The 26,268-nt window shown below is 37.8% G+C and overlaps 2 protein-coding genes across 5 annotated transcripts; both read right to left on the bottom strand.

Annotated features, from left to right (window-relative positions):
* Positions 1–8,158: 8,158 nt before the first annotated feature.
* LOC103705397 (alpha carbonic anhydrase 2-like) lies at positions 8,159–22,202 on the bottom strand. The gene is made up of 6 exons (XM_039126982.1): positions 22,121–22,202; positions 21,634–21,690; positions 11,196–11,413; positions 10,800–10,960; positions 8,978–9,080; positions 8,159–8,897 (listed from the first exon to the last, which is right to left on the bottom strand). Exons 1-6 carry the CDS (start codon positions 22,200–22,202, stop codon positions 8,577–8,579), a joined length of 942 nt encoding a protein of 313 aa, XP_038982910.1. The 3' UTR covers positions 8,159–8,576.
* A 157-nt stretch (positions 22,203–22,359) lies between these two features.
* On the bottom strand, positions 22,360–25,368 carry LOC103703618 (probable inorganic phosphate transporter 1-4). 4 transcript variants are annotated; one of them, XM_017842153.3, is made up of 2 exons: positions 25,224–25,368; positions 22,360–24,455 (listed from the first exon to the last, which is right to left on the bottom strand). In XM_017842153.3, the coding sequence occupies exon 2, from the start codon at positions 24,409–24,411 to the stop codon at positions 22,801–22,803; it is 1,611 nt and encodes a 536-aa protein (XP_017697642.1). In that variant the 5' UTR covers positions 24,412–24,455; positions 25,224–25,368; the 3' UTR covers positions 22,360–22,800. The 4 variants fall into 4 exon arrangements, with proteins under 4 accessions (XP_017697642.1, XP_038982679.1, XP_038982680.1 ...); XM_039126751.1 differs by having other exon boundaries at positions 22,360–24,440; positions 25,224–25,365; XM_039126752.1 differs by lacking the exon at positions 25,224–25,368 and adding an exon at positions 24,645–25,192.
* Between the last annotated feature and the right edge of the window lie 900 nt (positions 25,369–26,268).

Raw genomic sequence — 26,268 nt, 5'->3', positions numbered from 1 at the left:
ATCATATCTATGTTCTGCAAATTTTTGACTAATTATATATGCTTGTTGTAAAAATGAACATGAAGTAGGGTAATAAATACCAGAAAGAACATTGGTAGCATTATAAAAACTAAGCAAAAAATCTTCCAAAATTTTTCCTTTATTCCAATCAGTTTCAGTCAATGTAAATCCTAATCCACGATCATTAATATATGCACTTAATAAATTTTTATATGGGTATGCATCATGTATCATGCTATATGTGGAGTTCCAACGAGTAATTACATCAAGTTTAAATTTTTTAAAACGTTTACCATGATTTATGCATAATTCCTTAAATTCTTGAAGTCTTGATCTAGAAGCATGAATAAAAGAAACTGCATTTCTAATTTTTGAAATCACATCTTGAATCATGCCCATGCCAGCTTGAACAGAAAGATTTAAGATATGACATGCACATCTAATATGCAGTAAATTTCCATCTAATATGGGATGCAATGAGTCTCTTAATAATACAACAGCAGAATTATTATTAGATGCATTATCAAAAGTAATAGACATAATTTTATCATTAATATTATATGAACATGCAGTTTGATAAATTATATTTGAAATTTGTTGCCCAGAATGTGGAAAATCAAAAGCACGAAAAGCAAGAATACGTTTATTTAATTGCCAATCATTATCAATATAATGAGCAGTAATGGCAATAAAAGAATTACTACCTACAGATGCTGACCAAATATCAGAAGTTAATGAAATTTTTACATTTAAAGTAGAAAGTGTTTCAATTAAATTTTGTTTCATTGCTAAAAAATTGGTCATAGCTACTCTTCTAAATGTACGCCTACTAGTTCTTTTGTAAGCAGGTTGTAGGTTTAATTGAACATATTCTTCAAAATTAAAAGATTCACATAAACTAAAAAGTAATTCATCCTTGACTATCCATTTTACAAGTGCTTTTCTTTGATTTTCATGATTATATGCAAAATTACCTACAAGTAATCCCCCTTGTATATTAAGGCTACTTTGAGTTTGAGCATGAGAATCATGCATCCTATGACTCTCTTGATGTCTTTTTAAATGCCCTGTTCCCCCACTACTACTACAACTATAAAGTTTGGCACATTTTTTACATTTAGCTTTCCAGACTCCCTCAACCATAACTCTATCAAATTCATTCCATACAGTACTAGTCCTCTTACGAGAAGAGGTTTGACCTTCACTCGGTTCACCAGTTCTAGAGGAACTAGGAACAGGGGGTTGGGGATTAGTTTCTTCCCCCTCAGAAACAGGAATGCCAAACTGACTTTCCTCAAAAGATGACATATCTATGATTAATTCAAAAAATAAAAACTAACCGCAAGGAGGAATTGAGTAGAGGGTCGGAGGGCAGAGGCAGCGCCGAGATTCCGAGCTTCCTCTTGTGCTCTCAACAGAAGCGACCTTCTCTTCTCAACAGGAACCTCCTCTTGTGTAGCACTTGAACAAACTAAAAATTAAATTGCTAGAAGAGCACTTTAGAAGAGAGAAATAATAGCAGTAGAGAAGGAGAGAATGAGAGGTTTGGTGTGGTGAGAATGAGGGAGGAATGGGCTATTTATAGAAGCCCAAAAAATTTTTTTCCCAAAATACCCCTCAATTCAGCCGTTATAGGACTGTTGGGAGGGGCAAAACCGTCTTTTTCCCGAAAATAGCCGTTGGAAACGGCTATTTTCTTCCCCCCTCTCCAGACGGGCCGTGCCAGGCACGGCCCGTCTGGAGCCGTTACGGGCCGTGCCAGGCACGGCCCGTTTAGAGACGTTGCGGGCCGTGCCTGGCACGGCCCGTTACCGCCCGTTACGGGCCGTGCCTGGCACGGCCCGTGCCGTGCCGTGCCCGGCCCGGCCCACCAATAGAGGGGCCGGGGGCCGGGCCGGGCTTGCCTTCCGTGCCTCACGGGCCGTGCCAGGCACGGCCCGCTTCATAAGCGGGCCGTGCCAGACACGGCCCGTTTAGAGTTTTGGCCCGGGGGGCCTGGGCCGGGCCGGCCCGGCACGGCCCGTTGCCCAACTCTATCTAAGATATAAGGCAAATTTTCTATAGATTCCGATGGTCATACAATTTTCACATAGAAACATACACAATATATATATACACACACATTTACAATATGGGGACATTTAGTAATAGAATAATCATCCCAAAATCAAAAGTAATAGTATATGGCGACTCTAATCCCTAGAAAAAAACGTCGACGATTTAGCTACTATATCAAAATTTATCGATACTTTTTAATAGTATCGAAATATTACGACACTTGAAAGTATTGATGATATAGCACAAAATTTTTTCATAAGGATCATCGGAAGCCAAGGCCAAAAACACCGAAGTGTCTGCGGTATTAGACGGCGCAATTAAGCACCATCGGAATCCAAGAGCAAGAACAAGGCGATGGATATAAGTATCCTCGAAAGCCCCCCAAATCCCTAACCCCAGAGAGCGGAGCCCCAAATCGATGAGCCCTACTCAACCTCCTCCTTCTTCTTCTCCTCCTCCCGAGAGTCCACCAAAGCTTCATCCTCCTCCTCCTCCTCCTCCAGAGAGTCCTCCACCAGCATAGTTGCATCCTCCCCCTCCTTCTCCGGCCTCCGTCTCCAGAGAACCCACTATCGGAGCATAGCTGCATCCTCCTCCTCCTTCTCCGGCCTCCTCCTCTAGAGATTTCTCCACCGGAGCATCGCTGCATCCTCCTCCTCTTTCTCCATCCTCCTCCCTGCCTATAGCCACCGCCGTTCCACTGTCTTCTTCCAAACTCTAGCCGACTGTCATCCTCCATTGACGAGAAAGAAAGCCAGCCCACAGATCTTAGGTAACCCACTCCTCTATAAATTAATTGCGGCCTCGTTTATATCATTGCATGATTTTCCTCTCTAATTCTGGATTAATAATTTTTGTTTACCAAAGTTGAATTTTTGCTAATCGCATCCCCACGGAACTTGATTTAATAACGACTGTTGCTTTTAATACTGATCAAATATTTAGTTTTACTTAAATCGTGCATGGATTTTAACAATGGTTGCTGCTTCCCCTAGATATCTAACACTTGGTGTGCTTGATGAATCTTGCTGGGTTGCACATGCATTTGCTGGATTTGATGTGCTCACCAATTCAGAATTTTAAAAGTATTCCGGTCTTCTCATTCACAAATCTTGCCCTCAACACAATCCTGATCTTATGAAAAGAGACTAGCAGCCATTTAATTTGAGATTGCCACATTAGTCCATTGCTCGGGTCTTATACGTGCGATGCAATATGGTTCGGCCGGCTTGCACCATTCTCCTCAACGCATACGCTGAGGAGAGATTTCTTGGAAAAAAATAGAAAATTGTCTAGATTGCTCGTATTCCCCTCTAAAAAAATAGCTAGAAAACCTGATTAATAATTTTGTTTGCCAAAATTGAATGAATATGTTGTTTAAGAAGAGTAATAAGATAATCTAGAGAAGAGACCTTTCTTAGATATATTATTGAAGAGGAATAAACTTGATTATCTCTGAAGTATTCTCAGCATGATTCCCAAGTAGGCTTAGCTAAGGGTGAAACTTTTTTGAGATGTTGAGTCCACCTTCTCCCTTAAGCAATCTCACCATGGATCCACCACTAAACAAGTCTAGGTCATGTATTGTAGGATCTGGTAATGCTTTTGCTGCCTTCATATCTTAGAAGACCAGTTGTTCATTTGGAATGTAATATTAAATATTTAATTTCGTTTATCTTTTGTAAATAAGTTGCAATACAATCAGTATTCTAATAAAATGGACCAAAGTTGGATAAATAAGTTGAGATCCAGCAAAGAATATTCGAATGGAGTTCAGAATTTTATTAAATTTGCTTTTGAGAAATCTAATATGAACGAAAAGATTTTATGTCCATGTTGAAAATGTATAAATTGTTCTTCTTTCGCTCCAAAAACTGTTGAAGAACATTTGGTGTGAAATAGTTTTCTAAAGGGTTATATTGAATGGATTTTTCATGGAGAGTCCATATTGCCATCTCCATGTAACCAAGCCTCCTATATAGAAACACCTCTAGTTTTGGATCCAGTAACATGGAAAGAAATTCTGTAGGAGAAGATGATATAAGGGCCTTACTCAGATATGCTCTTGGACATGGTATAGAAAATATAGTAGATTTCAGTGGAGAACAAGAAGCAGGTACAATAGGTGATGAGTGTACATTTACTAATTGTATGCATGCTGAGGAATCTATACATTCATCTAATGATGACATAACTCGGTATCATAACTTGATGAAAGATTGAGATCAAAAACTATATCCGCATGGAAAGAATTTGTTGAAGATTTCTTTTTTTATGCATTTTTTTTATTTAAAATATTTGAATGGGTGGTCTAGCAAGTCTTTCACTATGCCACTTCAATTATTAAAGAATGCATTTTCGGAAGGTGTTACTTTGCCGTCATCTTCTTATAAAGCCAAGAAACTAGTAAACGAATTGGATCTTGGACACGAGAACATACACAGTTGTCCGAATGATTGTATTTTATACCATAAATCATTTACAATAACCATTATGTCTCATTTAATCGAAAATCAACTTGTAATATTTATTGTTATAGATGCATCTGTGATGGTATAAATCAGAATATAGAAATAGATTAGAATCTCTTAAAGGCACACAATAGATTGCAATAATCAAGCTTTCTTACTACTGCTGTCCTCATGGGTTGAAGAAAAATATTAATCGTCCCCGAGCAAAGCCATTGAAGGACTTCAAAGTCCTTCAAACTAACAACCTCTGCACTCATATGATAAAAGGCCACCCCTTATGCTTAAGCTATTTTTGTTTGGAGCTTCGATTTTCAGAAAGAAGAAAAAGACCTAGTGTATGAGACTCATTTTTTTACAATAATTTTAAATCAGCCACCTACTTGCACACAAGAAGTTTTTTGGTTCTAAAAGATAAATATTACAAATCTCACACACTAAAAGAAAAAAAAAGAGGGGTCAATAGAGAAGGGTTGTTGATGGTAAAGGGAGTCAAGAAAAAGGTTTTGATTCTAGATGGAAGAGTGAAAGAGAGGGATCGAAAGAGATTGCAAAATTTTACAAAGAAGGTAGAGGGATTAGGGCGATCTTAAGCGGAAGAGAGCGATCGCGTGCAAAAATAGGAAGTTCAATGGACCTGGTAAGTTCTCAACAAGACCCATTAACCTGTTACCTACTTTTGCGGTAATTTCATAATTTAATTAATTTATAATTTAGATAGATATGATTTTGTCTAATTATATCAACTAAACTGTTATGTCAAAGTGTCCATGCTAATATTAATTTTGGGAAGGTATTCATGCAAATTTTAATATTTAGGAGGATATTCATGCAAAAAAATCTAAGAATTTTATGGCGTGTATACCCTCCTAAATATGTGAAATTGTATGAACACCCTCATAAAATTTTTATTTGTATATACACCCTTATAAATATTTTTTTCTTCATATTTACCATTAAAGGTACTTCAGTCATTTCAATTTTAAACTACAAATTTTTTAATGGCATTAGATGATGTGGGTGCAAATACAAAAAAGAAAAGGATCAGAAGGATATACATGCAAAACAAGTATTATATAATAGTATACATGCAAATATCAATTTTGGAAAGGAATTCATGCAAATTCCAATATTTAGGAGGTTATTTTATACTCAAAAATTTGAAAGACATCACAACTTTTGATAGTCTTACATATAAATCATTGAAATCATAGATCCAAAGGCCCCAATTGATGTCACAAATGTTAAATTGGCATGTTTTCCCTTTTCTTTTCTGAGGGTGACTACCTGTTGAGAAGTCTAAGAGGAGCTGCCCCTCTTCGACTTCCATAGTAATATGTTATCAAACGCATGGCATTTCTTCTAATTCAAAAGACGGCACCATAAGCAAAGATGAGGAAAGCGAGGGTGATAGTCGATTTAGGTCGGACCCCTTCAAAAAGTCAGAAATAATGGTCTTGTTACTTTGACAGAGTCATTAAAAAAGAGGCTTTCTACCTCATTCCTGAGATCTCTCGAGTTGCCCCTTTATATAAGAGAGTATTTTTTCGTTATCTAGACTGATGTGAAGAACAAAGACGGCCAGGCAATGGCCGATGGTACAGCCGCAGCGTGAAAGCTAGTCCGTGTGGACGGCATGCTTTCAGCCTCCGTTAGCTCGTTCAATTCCAGTTATTCTAAGTGCTAGTTGGGTGCAGACTATAGTGCTGTCATGACTACGGGCTGCCAAGGCCATCGGTTGTTAAGACTGTCAGTCCCTGATGGCACGTGTTGAATGGACTCCTCGGTCAGAGACGAAGTTGCTCACTTTGATCGGTTAGCTCCTCAATCGGGACCGAAGTTGCTCTCTTCGGTCGAGGCCGAGGTTGTCGAGGTCAGTATAGCCTGAGGTCGAGGTGTCCAATATTTTTTCCATCATTTTCATTAAAACTCTTTCTCAAAGAGTTAGCCAAAGTTCAAGGATGTATTCTTAAATGGGATTGAAGGTCATGGTAATATCAAGCTGATATCAGAAATTTAATACGTATCAATTGTCATGTACATAGATCTGTGTTTATCTCAACAGCAATAGAAGGTGCAGAAATTTTAGAAAGAACTAAGAGTTTCCAAGATTTCAGTTGACATATAGGCACCAAGATATTAAATTCTCAGCGAATATGGTAAAATTGAGATTGCAACAAGTTTTAACTTTTTCTTTTTTTTTGATGATAAGGGAGGCTAAAAAAGAGCCATCCAAATTTTTTACTGAAAGAAGTTATTTACGTAGCACTATATATAAGAGAATAGGGCAAAGTGATTCTTTAACAATGTTGTCTCACAATCAACAAAAGAAATAAGTAGCAGCAGGCTCATGGAGAAGAGGGGTCCATCCAAGGGATAGAGTAGTGAAAGACCAGAGAGGTGATGAACACTCTCTTGTTGTGAAAACTCAAGGCTCTGCAGGAAAAACAAAGAGGATCAGCCACTTCAAACAGCTAGGGATGGATTTTTCAAGTAGTAAGCTGTATATGGAACCATGAATCCTTTAAGATAGTGCTGATGTTCTTGATTTTTGTCCAAACTTTGAGGTGTTTGCTCTGATAAAGGACGGACCAATCTTTGAGCATGTTGAGACCATTCTGAGCAACTGAAACAGGTATAGAAGATTTCCTCGAGAAAATCCTAGAATTTCTTTCTTTCCACGAGGCCCATGAAAAAGAGGAGATGAACATGAGGATGATTTGCTGTTGGTCCTCCGGAAAGGACTGTGAAGTCCGGTTTTGATATGAGAAGTCCAGCCTGGGTGGAGGAAGCGATGCATTCAGGCAAAAGCTGACAGCATTCCAAACTTCCATTGAGAATGGGCAGGTGACAAACACGTGATGAATAGATTCAGCATTTGCATTGCAAGTGATAACAGGAATCGGTATTTGCTCTATGATAGTGGTAGGCACATGCAAAGAAAGTCATAAACCTGTGTCCATCTTACCTCTAATTTAAATAGACTCCTCCAGGATCATCATTGCCTTTGGCAAGGTATCTGATCCGATCTAGTTTTTGTCAGCCAGATCATGATCGGTTATGATTATTTCATCCTCCAGATTATGATTTATAACCTCACTACTTTTTTTCAGAAGATCTCTAATTGGAACATTTTTATCTGTAATATTTTCTAGGCTTAATCGGCCAGCATGTATAGGTTTTGTTAATCTAAAGAGCAATACAATAGGGCGCCCACAAATCACATAATTTCTTTTATTGATGTTGCAGAAGGAGATGGGTGCTATTGACTTGGTAGCAATTGAGTCCTAGAGGTGGCAATCGGATCAGGTCAGACTAGATATAAGTCGAGGCTATATATAATTTTATCATTCCTCCTAGCCTTTCTATCTCAAGTACTATTTTTCAAGTCCGCATCAAATTAGGTTTTCTGTCTTTGTATGTGCCATTAGCAATAAATGGATTTTCAACATAATAATTTATACACGAAATTATTATGATATTTTATTTGATACACACGTACATAGACATGTGCATTATAACTAGTAAAATATGTTGACATCGTTTGTGCAAGTCATTCTTCACCAAATAGCAAATCATTTATCATACAGCAAATAACGATCGTTCTGATGGTATCCAAGGTTACAAACTAGTGCACAAGAAAGAAATAGCTGATACAAGAAAAGAGAATACATTGCATTACGATCACTATGTACCATGGACTGAAATGTTTATTTAAGCGGCTGGCCTTCAACGTAGGGCCACAACACCTTATTTCAGATTTTAAAAGCAGAGCAACAAAGTATGCTAAACTCTTGGTTATTTTATTTGCTGTTTGGAATAAGATTTTCCCATCAAAGTAATTATGTAGCAATAGGACTCGCATGATCTTCGTGTATCCATGGTTTGTACAAGTAGACCTTGCGTCCGTTGATTGGTTGAATTGGTCTTGCATTGTCCTTCTGCAGAAAGGTAATTGAACACAAAATAGACCATTTCGTCGGCCATCAGCAAGCTACAAAGATATTTAAGTAATCTAATGTAATTGCATTGCATTGAATATGATAATTCTCAATCAGCCAACTTACATAATGTAAAGCAGCCCTTAGCAGGTCTACTTGTCCTTCTGATACGGGCCTCACCTAAAACCACAATGAATTGATTGATAAAGAGGCAGAGCTTAGCAAAGGAGGCAAGCATAATAGGTAAGTTAAAGATGATGCAAACCTCTCGTAGTAGGATCCAAGTAACATTTTCAGTGCAGGGTGGAGTGGTTAGAGAGCCAGAGTATCTATAATAAGGAGCTCGATTCTCTATTGGTGGTGGAGGTAAATATCCCACGACAACCTCATCTTTTTGCTCCCGTATCAGATACTCCAAGTAGTTCCGCAGCTGAGCCAATAAAGATTAGCCTGCTTAAGTTGGAGTGAAGAGGAAAAGGTAAAAGAAGGTACGTTCTTTTGATGTCAAACCTTTGAAAGGAACGGATCAGGAGAGCCATGTTGGTACAAGATGCCAATGACAGCTATGCTTCCATCTGAATTCATGTGGACCATATGCAACTCCAGAGGATACCTACAAGTACATATTTATGGCTTAGGTTACAAACACCGAAAGGTAAGAGGCTGGAAATTGACTTCCAAAATACGTGAGATGTGCTATGAGAGGGATAATATCTTGAAATCTGTTGGGATGATCTCTTGGAACCAGTTTCTCTAGGATGGTCTTCAGAGGGAAGGAAGAGAATAATGCAGCATTTTCCATTAAAATATGAGCAAAGTATTAATGTGTGTCCAAGCATCTGCGCATCCATGTTTCATATTTTTTCACTCTTTGAAGCTGAGTTTTACAAATATAAAATATAAAATTTTAATAACAACGGATCTTATCCTGACAAAGCTATCTGAAATATATTATTTGAGTTCCTTGGCTCTAAATGAATATCAAAATCTTTAGAGCTCGTAACTAATATACAAGTAAATACATGTCCATACAGATCCTTCCCTATTTAAGTGCAGACATCTTCACCACAATCATACATAGATTGTATGACTGGTCCACTATGATACAAATTATAACAACCTCGAACCTTATTGGAAAAGGTTAGACAAATGGTATTATTTCGGTTCTTTGATTGAGGTTCCACGCGAGTATGTATTTTATTCCACATTAGTTATTTGTTGAAAAGATCTTGAATACTTATACAAAGAAGGAACTCAAATTCTACGCATACGAGTATTGTATTCAATCTATATTACTTGTGTGCTAGGAAGATATTAGATACTAATACAAAACCAAGAAACCAAATAATGCATTTTGGCTAATCGTTTTTAGGTGAGGCCATCAAAGCTAACCTAGCCCACTGTCTGGGATATTATAATATGGGCCCTTTTTGAGATGACAATAGGGCTATCATGGTCTGGTGTTTATAAATTGAATTGATTAGATTTGGACCAAATGGAGAGATTATTGTTTGAGAGATCTTGACTACCTTTTAGCTAGTCCTTTCTAGATGAGATCCCGGATTAATGTTATAATAAATCAAAAAAAGCATTGTTAATTGAAATCCACAGTTCTTAAGCCTCTAAGGCATGTTGTAACTTGAAAAGGGCAAAGCACATCTCAAGAGTTTTAAGATGAGGCCTTGAGTTATTACATTAAATCAAATAAAGTAACATGAACTAAAATCATTGGTTTTTACACCTCCAAGATGTGTTGTTACTTGAAAACTGTAAAACACATTTTGAGTTAAGCGACATGCTAACATATATCTTATTCTAGAAAAGGGTTTATTTTTCATAGGATGCCATATAATTATAGAAGTTTTTTCTTGACTCATGTTCTGAAGAGTTCTTCAACTTCTATTTGCTCAAAGCTTACTCCAGGCATGTAGAATGTGGGCCGGCTAGACCTGGGCAAATTTGGCCCATCCTGTTGGACCCATCCGCTGGACTTAGGCATAGTGACACAGTGTGTCAGGTCGAATGGGTGGGCCGGGCCCAATTTTGGGGTCAAGAATAATAAAACATCAGATAGCAAATAATTAACATATAAAATGCATATGGAGTGATGCTAAAGTAACTCAGAATAGTCATTCAGGTGCTTTATACCAATCACTGAATCACCTTGCTTCATTAAATGGCACAGTTGATGATAGCAATTCAAAGGGAGCAATTAGAATACATCGCACCAAGCGGCTTGTTTAATGACATTTTTGAGTTACTAAAGCATTTTTGAAATGTATAAATCCAATTTCGAGGCCACACAATGTCACCCTCCCTATAACAAATTTATGTTACCAAAAAAAAGGGTGGAGATGGAGTTATAGAAAGGTACCTCTCACCAAAAAATATATGCTCAGAGGGTGAGTGCCAATGACATTGTTGAAGAACATAGTCCTTGCCATCAATCAAAAGAGATCCTGCACCAGGTGTTGCGCCTTCTGTCCAGTTAATCTACATTCACATAAGAAAAATAAAAAAGAAATTATATGAACAAAATTTTTATATAAAATCATAAAAAAAAGAGTAAAATAAAACCTAAAAACAATGTAAAACATAATAATATCTTTTCATTGATTTAACGAATATGTTTAGAGGGACTTTAGCCCTTCTATTTAGCAACAGAAAATAAAAAGACGAGATTACTGGTTCTTTTATTTCCCCTTCTTGTTCATGTTCTACTTCTTACCAATATGTAATGGCCCGTATTTTGCATAATTGCAAAAGTGCTGTTGTAACTTGTCATCAAGCTTCCAATACTCGAATCCACTTCAATAATCTCATGATTTATATTTATTGGTGATTGCCTTTTCCCATCTTTGCAAGTTGCCCAATCCGGATCCAGATCTCCCCAGTGTTGAGGCCCAAATGCACTATCTTCATCATAGTCAAAATACTCCTCGGCTCCTGCCACACAGAAGACAAAATTAATGAGTTCCCTACATTTAAGGTGTCTAGCATAAGATTATCTATAATTTGATGCTAAGTGAATATAACTGTAGACATCTTTAACAAAGACTGAAATATTATGTTATAACCATGGCAAAAAGGACTACTTTGTTATCTTTCTGTTGGTGGTCTTTGGGGTGTATAGGGAACGGAGCACACCATGCATGCTTATCTGTAGTGCTCGGGGTTGTGTTCGAATATGGGAATTACCTACTATCAGGTTTGTAGAAGATTTGAACTTGATTTGGATGACATTCGGAGCTCAAACCCAGTGATGTGTTACTCCAATTTCTTTACAATGGACAATTATACTATCATTTCGTTCCCAGGTAATAGCATTAATGAATTCCTCTTTTCTCAAAGTTGTATTTTTAAATTCCAAGGAAGAGATAATGTGAGAAAAATTATCTTTACAGAAAAAGAGAAGAAATTAATATAAAAATTTGAAAAAATAATAATAATGAGATTACATGACAACCAATTTATATAAGTCTTTATTATATTAATAAAGCTATTACTATGAAGTCCCGTGCGGGCGTGTGTTTAGTCCCACATCGATTTTTCGCTGGTAGTACTTGTACAGGATCAAAAAACCCAAATAATACATTCCGGCTAGTCATTTTGAGTGAGATTCTGAGTTATGACATAATAGTATCAGAGCAGACCCAGCACATAACCTATGTGGACTAGGGGACACTGCAGCATGAATCCATTGGGGCTGATCACGAGCCGATCATGGTGATTGTGCTTAGATTTGAATAGATTTGAACCTTTAGCCTGACGAGGACGTCAGGATGTAAATGAGGGGAGCATGTGAGGATCCGTGTGGGCGTATGTTTACTCCCATATCGGTTATTTGCTGGGTAAATCTTGAGTACTATACAGGATCAAAAAACCTAAATAATACCTTCCGGCTAGTTATTTTGGGTAAGGTCCTTGAAAGGGATCGATGATGCTAGCAGTGATAGCATGCTGAAATTTTAAATTTTTTTCAAAATCAATGACCGTATCTATTTGGGTTGCCTATGTACCCTTCACAAGGGGGATCAAGCCACACGTAGTTCTTTTAATTTTGAAATGTAGCGGAAAACCGAATTAAATATTTTAATTCTAGCATGCATAAGAAATCAAATTTCAATTTGCCACTACAAGTATTCATGATCAATTTGCGAGGATCGTTTAAACGATTATGCTAAAATCATTGCATGATTAAATTCAGATCTGAAATGAGATTATAAATTAAGTTCTAAACTTAATTAATCTAATCACCCAACTGATCTTCGAATGCCCATCGAATAGGCTCTGAAGATTACTTTGTGAAGAGCCCAAAAGAGGTTTAACCCTCGGGGATTGGAACCTATAAGAGATATCTTTGGATTTAGTTTTATACCTCTATAAAATCAGAAAGTATTGGATCTGATGCTAGAGCTTCGTAGCCACACACTTGTTTAGCCTCTACGAGTGATCCACGCGAAGCTCCTGGAATGATCTAATCCCGCAGAAGTGCTAGCTTGTGCAGAATCTTCCTTATGGATGAATATTGATCTTCCCGATCGCGATCAACCTTTGATCCGCCTTTTTGGAAGAACTTGGAGGAATGGTAGCTATTTCAAAATGAACTTAAAAAGGATTCAGAGTGGTCGGAATGGAAAGGCTGAAAACTCTTTTTGTTTTCTTTCTTTTCCTTTGGTTTTTCCCTTCTACAATTTTTCATGATTTTGGCAACACAAGGAACTCTTCCTTTTATAGCCAGGCCATCTGATTCTTTGAATTCGAAATTCGGGTGAAATACGGTATCTTGTTGGCGTATGAAGGGGATGGTTGCAATAATATAGATCTTATCTTGTTTGAATTTTGAATTCAAACAACATATGGTTCATGCGGATAAGATAGGATCAAAATGTGTGGTGATGATCTTCCATCATCATCTACCCATTCTTCCACATGTTCCACGATCAAAATCCCACGAGATTTCATTGAAAAACCACTTCTGGATCGAATCCCGGAAGTTCAGAACATTTGCGAACTCCAGATTTTTCGGAAGGAGTCAACCTTTCCGATCTTCGAGTCGACTCCAAGTCACCTTGAGTTGACTCCAAAACTTCTTGGGTCGACTCCGGCTGAGACAACATAGAATAATATCTCTGATACGCCCAGCGTGTCGACCCCTTCATAGCTCGAGTCGACTCCAAGGAAACTCGAGTCGACTCCACTTGGAAAAACAGAAAACGTTTTCTGTGGATTCTGAGAGAGTCGACCCCAGCCCATCTCGAGTCGACTCCAATCAGGTCAAAAACTCTGATTGAACTCAAAATTGAATCCAATTCAATTTGACTAATCCTTAGTCCAAATATTCAATCAAATTGAGTTTATTAGTAATCCAATTACTAATTAATCCTCCAATAATTACCTTAATTATTTTATAGGATAATTTGCCAATCGAATTGACCAAATTATCCCAGAATGATTCTCAATCATCTATCAGCTATCTTGATCAATCAGGAAACTTCTATACGTATGACCTCACAGGTTCGAACCTAAGCCGGTAGTACGGGAACAACTTCTTGCACTAATCGATGTGACTATCTAGCAATGGTACCCGACGTCCGGATAGGCCGAATATATGCGAAGCAAATATTCTAGAACCATGGACTATGGTTACTGTATAATTCATCCCTTTGACTCCTAATGCTAGGATTACCTCAGAGTTCTGTCAACTCTCTAATCAGTACATTCACTATGTGATCAACTTTAAAAATCCTGTGACTCATCACAAGGATTACCCTGGCCTATGTTTTGCTAAATTGAACACAAAGCATTATCTCCTATTTTCAGGAGGGGTCAAAGTACAGTGAGTTGCTTGCTAATCACTGTGGTGATCTCAAGTCTGAGGGATACTTATACCCATATCCACTCGGAACAATTCTTGACAGTAGAGCGTTCCGGAATTGGTCACGTTCAGTGAAATGTACTCCTACACTTCACCTGTGTGAAATATCAGTGTCTCCACACTTCTTGGTTAAGAGAACAACCAACGTATATGTCACACAACGACCTAATCTCGATAATGCTGTCATCCTATTAACAGCATATTATTTGGTCGCGAACAGGTTTAAGGACCTGCAGATAAATCCTCCTTTATCATAAATTAAGTTCTAAGGACTTCATCATATAAGAGTTCATTTAAAGATGTATGATAAAATAATACCAAATAACACTTTATTAGTTTGTCAATTCATTTTACAAAAGTCAATCATCAACATGCTGACAATTGACATTGAGAATACAATTCCCAACAGTCCTAAGTTGTGACAGTTACTACAAACTTGTCCAATCTAGATTTGCTTTGGGTCTGAGCTATTACTACTACAAACTTGCCATCATATTGCAGGGATCAAATTATATGCAACCAATTGACTAGCTAAGTGATATCGTAAATCAACATTTTCCCAAGGAAACACTTACCAACTATGTGAAATGCCGAGAAACTCGATTGGAGGATGAGTAGGGAAAGGAGAGCACATAGTAAGAAATTGAAAGGTGTCCCCGGATTCCTCATCTCTAAGAGTTTATGAGTGGATGGCCAGCCCAAACGTCTTAGGATCTCTGGTTGGCTTTGTGGAGTCTTGGGATCGTTCTTGTAGAGAGAAATAACACCATGCGAAAATTGATGAACATGGGTGGTGCACGGTTGGTCCAACTATCGTGACGGCTACCATGCTTGAAAAGGGGCTTGTATCATTACAATAAAGACCTTTCTTGGTACTGTTATTTTAAATATTTTTGTCCTTTCTGAATAAAGGGCCGGCCTTCTAGGTATCAGCAAGCATGGTCCTGGTCTGTACTTTTCTAATTAATTATTTTTTGGGTAACATTTAGAAATAGCTATCTATATTTTTTACATATTAAAAAAATAGTTAAAATGCTGGTAGTTTGATTGGAGATAATCTGGCATAAAAAACAATAATCCATATCAGATTATAATACTTAAGGATATGCACAAATTGGGTTGGATCAGTTTGGAGCAAAACTTCAAAAATAACTGATTTAAACTGGCTTTCTAAAACTAAAATAAAAAACGAACCAACTATCTACAAAAATCATTTGAAACCTATTTGAAAATTTTGGTTCAGTATACCGAGTTGATATTCAATAGGCTATGCAAAGTTTAAACATAAATACGTCCACTTCATATAGAATTGATATTTAATGAACTGAGCTAAACTAAACTACCTGAGCTAAGTTTAAATATAACATTCTATTTTATAATTAAAAATATAAGAAAAAAATAAGAAATTAATATATATATATATATATACACACATATACATACATATACATATATACACACACACACATATATATACATATATACATATATACATACATATATATATATATACACACATACATACATACATACATACATACATACATATATATATATATATATATATATATATATATATATATATATATATATATATATATATATATATATACATACATATATGGGGATTGATAACCTACTCTCTGTTATTGTAGGTTATTAATCTATCCATTTTTTATTGGACAAAAAATACCCTTACTTCCTGTAACTTTTAAGGGTATTTTTTATCTTTTCATAATTCCATATTAACTCGTGTTTTTTGTCCCCTATATATATATACCCTTAAAAGATAAAAAATACCCTTAAAAGTTATAGGAAGTAAGGGTATTTTTTGTCCAATAAAAATGGATAGATTGATAACCTACCATAACAGAGAGTAGATTATCAATCCCCTATACATACATACATATATATATATATATATATGTGTGTGTGTGTGTGTGTGTGTGTGTGTGTGTGTGGGTGTGTGTGTGGTTCAGGTCAAGTTGGGTTGGGTTGGGCCAATTTCATTATATGTTTGTCTATATATACATAGGTCGGATTGGGTTGGTTTGAATCGGTCTTCTAAAAACTCAAACCGAAATCGAACTGAATTTTTTTAGTTCAAGACTTTCTCAAATCGAAACCAAACCTAATTTTAGAAAAATGATATAAATCGAACCAAAGAGACTGGTTCAGGTTGGCTTTGCGGTTCAGCTAGTATTTCTTGTACACCTCTAACTATAGTTAGTATAAAAAAAGGATTAAATAGATGGTAAAATAAATAATAAATATTTTGAAAGAGAAGGTAAAATAAATATCATTAAGATGCAGTATTCTTTTCCTACACCAGATTAGTGGAGATTCTAAAATTATCATTACTTGATGAAAATGGCTCCACTTATATTGTATTCATATTGGATTAATTATATTATATATTTATTACATTAATTGTATTAATATGATATTAATATATATTAATAAATAGTAAAACTAATATATTTATTATATATATTAATTAGAATAAATATTAATATATATATATATTATTTATATTAATATATTTATAATATATTAGTAAAATATTATAATTACCTTTTTATATTAATTAGTTATAATAGTCATTACAACTAGTATATATTTATATCAATTATTTATATTTATAATTCAAAAAAAAAATTAATCAGCCTTGACATGAAGCTCCTGTGAGACATGTCGGCATTTGAATGAATCAAATAGAAAAATCATGTCCTCTTTTGAAGTAGGCTAGTCCTACTTGCTTTGGAGTGTTTGTGAAGGTTGTTCAACAAGCTAGATTTGCACTAATATTTCAAAGAAAATGGCAGATCGGATGTGCCAACTTTCAAAAACACATCCAAAGCTTCAAAAACATACAACTTGACCAAGTTTGCAGATGCTGTAGTTCTCCTCTAAGATAAGATTTTGGGCAGCATGTCGGTTTATATTGCTTGGGTACTCCTTGATGCTATATATCTATAAATAACGTAGATCGGGAGTTGATCGGTCAGATTTTCAAGTCAGATCGTTCAGATGAAATCAGAAGATGGGGTTCCAATATTGATGTTCCGAATGATTTAAAACGATCTATTATCTTTTAATTATTTGAATCTAAAAAATTATGTAATTTGGAGGTTCCTAACTTATGCACCAAGTGCGTAAAAATGGATATCATTTCATATTATTTTAATTATTCATTTTAGATCATTTGGTATATAGATTAGGAGCTTTTAAATCATAAAATTTTATATTGTAAACAGTTTAAAGGTGGTGCATCATATTTAACAATTTGGATTATTCTTAGAGAGAGGGAGGGAGAGATGAAAATATCTGATTGCATGTGAAAATGGTGAACAAAAGTCAGCAGAAAGTTAGTCCAAACGGACTGCATGAATGCCGCACAAAGCATGCCTGCTTGCCTTATTGCTCCAATAAAATAAAGGAAGCTCCTCTAATCTACCATAAAATCTTCTAGCATGACTTCAAGCTTGCTTTAATCCACCCCGTAATCTAATCTTGTACAATCTTACAAAGATGGAAGTGGAGGTTTAAATTGCAAGTACATAACGAACAAAAGTCAACAGAAAGATAGTTCAAGCGGTCTGCATGAATGTCATGCAAAGCACGCATGCTTGCCTTACTGCACCAATAAAACAGAGGAAGCTCCTCTAAATAATTCAATATATGGCTGGTCAGATTGTGTTGCCTATTTAATAAAAACATCATATACTAATTTTGAATTTTTGATTATTTAATAAGTAAATCAAGTTTGAATTGATAAATTTTTAATCTATGGTTGTTGTGCCTAGTCTAATAAAACGCATGAGAACTTTTTTTTTAGTTCTGGCCTACCTTTGCATTAGAACTTAGTACTCATCATTTCATGTTTGTCATGGCATGCATGATGGTGACCTTCGTCACCATTATTCTCGAGAACAACAAAAAATTAATTAAATGATTAAATCCCACAAGGTTCATTTCATTGAGAGAACGAAATGAAATTAATAATGGTGACTTCTTGTCCCTTGTGCAGTTTGCCGATGGCGACTACAGACCATCATTTTATGGCTCGCTTCTTTTTCTAATAGAGTTGATCATAAATTGGGCCTTGGGCCTAAACTCTATTTATTTTTAATCAAATTTTTGATTGGGCTTATATAAAATTTAATATTTTTTTACACCCAAGCTCGAGCGGTGATCATTTTTTTAAATATTTTTTATAACTAGATAAGGAGCCATTTTTTGGGCTTTGAAATTTTGCCCCCTCTCTAGTTCTCGCTTCGATATTGATCCTTTGAAGGACTCCTATTTCTAGAAGAATTAGGAAAGGTTGGAATATTGTTGTAGCTATTGTTTGTTAGGCTTATGGCTAGACAAATTTGAGGATATTATTAAGCAATATATTGTTTGTTACATCTTCAAGAAAAGATGTTATATGGGAAGGGTTTGGATGGCCACAATCATACCAACTAAATCTAATAATCATAAGTGCCTAATGACAGAAATTTATTCGAGCCTTAATTTCCAACTTTCTTATTCATTAGAATGGCATATTAAAAAGAATAAAACTCAATCTTCTTGAACTAATCTGTAAACCCACCACTATGACGATGATGTCCACGGCGACAATAACAAGTGATATTATAACATGCGAAAAGAAATTTAATTAAATGAAACCATTATTTTTGTTACTGCTCTATGTTGTTTTTCAAAATTATCTAGTAGAAGGCAAGATTTTGCAAATATAGTTTATCCATTATAATGACTAAACTCAGCAGGCTACTATGATTGGGCAATACCATTTGCGAAGATTGGGAGGACTTAAATACAATGCTGCCTAAAGCCGCGGTGGGAAATAAGATAAAATCTAATTAATTTACCCATACGTTCCAGGCTTGTAGGGCAAGGGCCCATTATATTTTAATGGAAAGTTGTAAAGTGCTTGTGTTCATCTATTTTATTCTTCCAGCCAAGATCTAAGGTGTAAGGCAATTCTTCTATAGATTCCAAAGGTCATACATTTTTCACATAGAAACATACATTATACACACACACACACACACACACACACACACACACACATTTACAGTATAGGGGCATTTGGTAAGAGGGTAATCATCCCAAGATCAAAGGTGATGTAGGTGGAGGTAATGATATCACCATATTTGGTTGCACCATGATGATCTTACATGGCAATTATCCCAAATCGCCTCTACTTCTTAAATCACTACTCAACCCAGTAATAGGATACCCAGCCTTTTGAGGTCGGAAATCCAAGATCACCATAAGATAGTGATCTTGGGCTGAAATTTGACGACAAAAATATCCTTCAATCCAGAAAAAAATAGACATGTCAATATACTGTTAATATATTATATTAGTATATATATGGCATTATATTATATTAATATTATATATATTGTATTTATGATATATATTATTAATCATATTATTGTCATATTACTATTCAATGATAATTTTAAATTATAGTAGAAATATATTATTATACTTTATATTTATATAATAAAATTATTTAATATGTTACTTCTATTTGCCTTCTTTTCCCAATCAAAACAAATATTGGTATTAAAAATAATATATTATAAGGACAAATAAAAATATTAATTCTATAATAACAATTAATATATATTTATAGGATTAATAATTTATAGGACTAATAAATATATTATATTAATAATTAATATATTAATAAATATATTAATTTTTTATTATAATATATTTATATAATTACTAAATATATTTTTATGGAATATATTGATAGTTTTGGTATTATATGGTAAGTGATTTTGAATTTTCATGAAATACTAAATAGGTTATCCGTAAATTCTTAAGAATTTTTAATCACCAAAATATAGCATACCAAACTTGTTGATCTTAGATCATTGGGGATCAAATTATCCTGAGATAAAGATCACTAATGATCTGAGATCACCTTGGTGATTCCATTTGGGTTACAAAACACCACCTATATGTAATGTATATTATATATGATAGCAGGTCACCAATACCAATGAGCCATGTTATATATATTAGAGAGATGGAGTATTAATACCAAAATAACTTAATATATATGTTGAAACTTCATTCAATTTTAAAAAATTAAGCCATTAAATTTTGTACCCAATCATCTATTAATCCATCCACCTCCTACTAATTGTTCCATATGAGACTAAACCTCACATGTGATTCTTAGCAGTATATGGAGTCAATGGTCCTATCTTTTACCAGTTGCCCAACTAGGGAGCTTAGGCTTTGTGAAATGTCTCCAGATTTGTCTAGTAACTTTTAAGAAGAAGAAGATGATGATGATAATGAGCGGCATTGAGTGCAAGCTGGCCGGATTGCTTCATATCCACATGGACTAGAAGTCAGAGAGCTGCAGGTCTCCAAGTTTAATCAAATACAGCTTGTATATATACATGAATGAGGTGGGTTCCAATGCAAATATTTGAGCAGAACTTGGTTGCAATTAGGCGATCTCCAGTGCCACATCCTTACCCATGTACACCAGGCTGAACTTCCAAAGCAACCATACTAGTAGGGTGTAGAGATGTCCGGCTTTTGCAAGGGTGATGTCAGGCTCACCATCAGCCTAGCTTGTGCTCTACGGAACATACTAGTCTTAAGCTCAGCTCTAGCTGAAACCAGATTGCCCATACAATTCAAGCTCACAAACCACTGACCTAGGGCATTACATGTGACCCAAGTTCGGAACATATATCTGGATTGGGCTAAGAAGATCATGTGGTGGAGCAGCACAAGTGCTTTCCAAGTCTCCAGGCCAGACTTCAGTCTTCAGGTATCGATTATTTAAGAGCCCGGACTTAGGTAAGGACTTCATGTGGTCGAGCAGCCAACGTGCTTTCCAAGGAAGGAGCCCTTTATGTGCATCTGTACTGGTCTTAGTATTCGGGACCCCACAACCTCTTGATTGCATGAATGAAAGGGAAAAGAATCCAGTTCCACTACAGTGGTAGAGCACACCAAAAGGATGGCTCTCCGTTCCCTAGTTTCCTGAGAGAAGAATCTCGCATCTGAAGGTTAAATATTGGGAAAGCCGGGAATTTCTAGCTGTAATCCTTCTTTACGGGCAAATTATATTCTGCAACGTGACGGTGCGGAACGAGCATATAATGAATAGAGTCTATAAAAATGAGACAATTCTGATTGATGCATGGTGATGCGGTGCAGAATATAATTTCTTTTCTCTTTGAGGGTAGCATCGGATTTGCCGTATGCTTTCTCCAATGACAAATATTTTGTCCTATACCTGGCCCATATGGTATCCGCAACATGTTCACCAGATTTCTCCAGCCTTTTGATGCACCTTAAAATGAAATTTAAGAAATAAAAACACAAATTAAAATGAGGAAATAAGTCAATTACGAGAAAACAAGGGGAAGAAACTGTTTGCTTCTACCTGATTGCCGAGATTTTGATTGCAATAGTAACAGTTGGCCTGTCTCGGTGGGGACTTCTACATGACAGCTAGCCTAAACCCTCTTCTTTAAAGTATCTGACACAAGCTGCTGTAGCATTGAATAGTAGCGCTGTATCGACATTTCCGAAGTCTATCCTGACCCACCAATGGCTCCCAACTTCACTAATCTGTACAAAGGGCCAAATAGTCTAGAGGAACGCACAGCTCTCTCCGACACCTCAATAAATCGCTAACAAAGTTTGTAGTAATCAGCTGATTAATGTGTAAGTACTATCATATTATTTGATTTACAAAACAATGCTTCAAAAACGCTGACCAAAGGCTCTGGCCAACACCTCTGCCAAGGAGTTCTTCCCTGGTTTTCTGGTAACCAAGGGAGCAGAAGCAGCAAACAACATACGCTAATTCCACGAAGTGCCAAGCCAACCAGGGAACAAACATGTGGCGAGTATTGTGCAACATAAAAATCAAAACTTTAATTTGAGAATCACATGCCATATATAGTTTCAGAGTGAAGACATAAGGGCTCCAATTCTTCTAACTTGCAGCATCTCGTTCACCAGACAATTCAGCTCCATCTATATAATTAATTCTTTTTTGAATCAGAAATCAGGTTTCTAAAGCAATGCTTCAGTAAATCGTTTGTCTGGATACATAAGCGTATAAAAAGAAAAATACTGTATGGACTTCCGCCACGGCTTATCCCCTCGAGGTCAGCAAAGTCAAGTCTAGTGGGCGCTAGTTTTCCAGGCAACCAAGAGGAGAAACATGGCAAGCATGCAACATCTAGAACCAGGTGTTGATGACGATCTCATCACTCTTTTTTCTCCAAAATGAGATGGACTAGACAAAAAATATCAACAAAAATAGTTTACATATAGCGAGAACTGTGAATAAGCATTCTAGATGACTTTTTTTTTTTTTGTCCTATAAAAACTATCTGATAATTCTTAGACACAGAGTTGCATGCAGCTAAATCATGCCCTCAAAGTAAATCTAAACAGGGACAGTCCTGTGGTAATTAGCTGTTTCGGCAATCTGATCTTCTTCATCTTGATTTTCCCCGGACATCTCTTCCAAAGATTTTCCCTTGGCCTCGGGCACCAAGAAGGTAAAGAAGAAGCCCAAGAGGCAGCAGCCTGCCAGCAGGAATAGCGAGTTCCTGACGCCAATGCCGGCCGGGTAGCCGGGATCGGCCTTGGCCTTGTCCTGGTTCTGCGCCGCATACAGGAAACCGAACGCCCCGACGATGGCGCCCGCCTTCCCTGCGGCCGAGGAGATCCCATGGCACGTCGACCGCAGCCTCGCCGGGAAGATCTCGGCGGGCACGATGAAGGTGGTGCTGTTGGGCCCGAAATTGGCGAAGAAGAAGGTGAACGCATACATGACGATGAAGCCGATGTGGTTGCCCTTGGTAGTCCAGTGGTGGTAGGGGATGGCGAGGCCGAGCATGAAGACGGTCATCATAAAGAAGCCCATTAGCTGGATCTTGAACCGGCCGATGATGTCGATGAACGCGACGGTGAACCAGTAGCCGGGGACGGCGCCGCAGAGGACGATCAGGGTCTGGGCGCGGGCAATCTTGAAGACTTCCTCGAGGGCGTTCATGGTGGCGGCTTTGGGGATCCAGCCGACGGCGCTGAAGATGTCCTTCTGGAAGAGGTTTTGGCTGTAGAAGGCGATGTCGAGGAGGAACCAGGTGGTGGCGGTGCCGAGGAGGTGCACGCCGTGGCGGCGGGCGAATTCCTTCGAGAAGATGCCGAAGTTGCCGGCCGCGTTCTTGGTGAACTGCTCCACCTTCTCCTGCTCCTCGACGATCTCGACCTGGAGCACCTTCGACATGTCGGAGGCAGCCTGCTTGGCGTTCCTAGCAATGAGCGCGGTGTACCGGGCGGTCTCCGGCATCTTCATCCGCCAGTAGTAGGTGAGCACCGCCGGGAGGGCGCCGATCATGAGAATTATCCGCCAGACGTAATCGGCCTGGGGGACGGTGGAGGCGACCTGGTCGACGTCGTATGGCGGCGCCTTGAAGCGGGCCTTGAAGGCGGCGGAGATGATGATGGCGACGATTCCGCCGGAAAGGTTGCCGAAACCCTGCATAGCGAAGACGGCGGCGATGAAGGCTCCGCGGGTGCGCTTGTTGGCGTACTCGGACATGATGGTTGCGGAGAGCGGGTAGTCACCGCCGATGCCGAAGCCAAGCCAGAAGCGGAAGAAGCAGAGGGTGGCAATAACGCCCTTGGCGGTGTGGCCGAAGGAGAGGCCGGAGGCGATGGAGCAGATCACCATGAGCATGAGGGTGACGCCGTAGACCTTCTTCCGGCCCATCTTGTCGCCGAGCCACCCGAAGAAGAGCTGGCCGGAGAGCGTACCGCAGAAGGCCACGCCGTTGACGGCGGCCGCCACGTTCGGCGGGAGCGAGCCGGGGGTGCTGGAGCCATCGTAGTAGTAAATCCGGCCGAGGAGCTTGGTCACCAAGGAGATGCAGAAGAGGTCGTAGGCGTCGGTGAAGAAGCCCATGCCGGCAATAACGATGGCCGTGAAGTGGTACCACTGTGTCTTGGCAACATCTAGTGCGTTCAGCACCTGGAGCTGGTCTCTAGCCATCTTCCTCCTCTCTTGTTCTTCTTCTTCTTCTTCACAAAAGAGTGCTGCAATTGATATCAGATATCAGAAAAGAGACGAAGGCTTAGATAGACAAGGTTAAAACCATGGACGCAATTATAAATATAATATTATAACTTGTCCACTTAATCCAGAGAACATGTGACTAACAGTCGGTGAGACTCGAGAGAGGAGCCAAGAGAAGGAGACAAAGGGGACAATAAGAGTAGACGAACCATAAAGAAGGCAGTAAAAGACTCCAGATATGCCTCCCCAAGGTGAATCCAGAAACGCAAGTTGTGAGATATGTTTATTTTGGCTGTTTCTTTGTGGATCCTAAGAAGAAGGGATTGGGTGAAGGAAGAGAAAGATATGGAGGAACTATTAAAGTGAAATTATAGAGATAAAAGAGATTAGTATAGTTCCGAGACCACAGGAACTAGATGGGAAAAAGGACTCCGATAAGATATATCAACTCGAAAAAGATAAAGAAACGAAAGAGAACGCCACCTCTTCACACTCAAAACATCCCACAAACCATTCATGATGGATGAAAACAGCTATACTAATTACTAGCCAGGTAGTCAAGTAAGAAACTATATATTTATGTCCTTATTATGTCTAAGTTAGATATAAAAATTTATGAAGAAATTGCCCATCTCTATAAAATTCGGGAAATATTTTTTTTATTTTTATGCTAAACTATTTGATAAATTCAATTTAACAAGCATGAACACATCACAGATGGGGAAAAATCGTCCAATCTAAAAGAACACGGCAGGGGAGAGGGAGAGAGAGAGAGAGAGATCACAAACCTCTTCCCGGAGAAGAAGACTGATGCGTCGAGGGAAGGGAAGATGGAACGAGGAGCCCCGGGGTCAGGAGGGCGGTATTTAACGGTGTGCGAATGAGGCGAGCGTAACGGCATCCGCCCGGGGCATATCCCTTGCAAGTACCCCACGGTCAACGGTTCTATACGCCGTGATCACGCGGGAGTGGGCCCACGCGGGAAGCCAACCACCCCTCGCTATTCTTCCCTCGCCCCTTCCCACTCTCCGCGAAGTTTATGTACGTTTGTTTCGTGATAATTTGTGATGGTGGGGTCGGAAGCGATGGAGAATACCACCATTGCAAGCTGCCGACGCAAAATCCCCAAAATATTCTCCTCTTCAAAAAAATAGTTTGGCAAAAATATTCTAACTTTCATAAAAGAATAATATGCGGAGGTAGACGCAAGTTGAAATGCACAGCTTGCTGATGGAGAAATAAATAAAATATTTATCTAAATAGTATGAAGCCCTTTAAACTTTGTGCAGGTTATTTCTCAATAGTATCTGATGAGTGATGTAGCACCCATAAGGGTTGCTTAAAGACAATTTTTTTATTTTATTCATATCATGCCCGTGCTACGTAAAATTCTATAATCTAGAAACTCTATAATTTTTTTTTTCTTAATTTGATATTTTTCTCAAACATTTTTTGAGAAATTACCTGCTTGTTCTAACACATGCCTACAGTACAACACCAAGCCATTGATAAGATGCTCATGTGCCTAAAGTACAGCAATGCTACAAATTTAGCTTTGGCAAATTATTAAAATTTTTATGATACTATCCATTGTTGCTTCTAAAATTCGAGCCGAAGTATCGAGATCAGTAAAGTTACCGATGTGAACTGGTAAGATCGAATACACTCCAATCTGCCAAACTGGGCTGATGGACGGTGTGCTGGTGATGATTGATTGAACTCGGGTTGAGATTCACTTGGTGATCTCTAACCGACTTGAAACTAGAAAAGGAAGTCCTCTTATTGGAGGTTGCTCGGCGGGAAACCCTCCGACACTTAAGTCAGTCAGATTCT

Source organism: Phoenix dactylifera, chromosome 5 (assembly GCF_009389715.1).
Source record: "Phoenix dactylifera cultivar Barhee BC4 chromosome 5, palm_55x_up_171113_PBpolish2nd_filt_p, whole genome shotgun sequence".
NCBI classification, from domain to species: domain Eukaryota; kingdom Viridiplantae; phylum Streptophyta; class Magnoliopsida; order Arecales; family Arecaceae; genus Phoenix; species Phoenix dactylifera.
Note: the sequence above shows the minus strand (reverse complement) of the source record. Positions and strands in the feature narration are given on the sequence as shown.

What these genes read in the sequence shown, in the direction of transcription:
- LOC103705397 (XM_039126982.1), bottom strand. Translation starts at nt 22,202, where the DNA reads ATGTTGTTTGCTGCTTCTGCTCCCTTGGTTACCAGAAAACCAGGGAAG. An exon ending in ATACGGGCCATTACATATTG is followed by an intron (nt 10,961 to 11,195) that starts GTAAGAAGTAGA and finishes ATGTGAATGTAG; the next exon opens with ATTAACTGGACAGAAGGCGC. An exon ending in CTGATCCGTTCCTTTCAAAG is followed by an intron (nt 8,898 to 8,977) that starts GTTTGACATCAA and finishes TTATTGGCTCAG; the next exon opens with CTGCGGAACTACTTGGAGTA.
- LOC103703618 (XM_017842153.3), bottom strand. Translation starts at nt 24,411, where the DNA reads ATGGCTAGAGACCAGCTCCAGGTGCTGAACGCACTAGATGTTGCCAAG.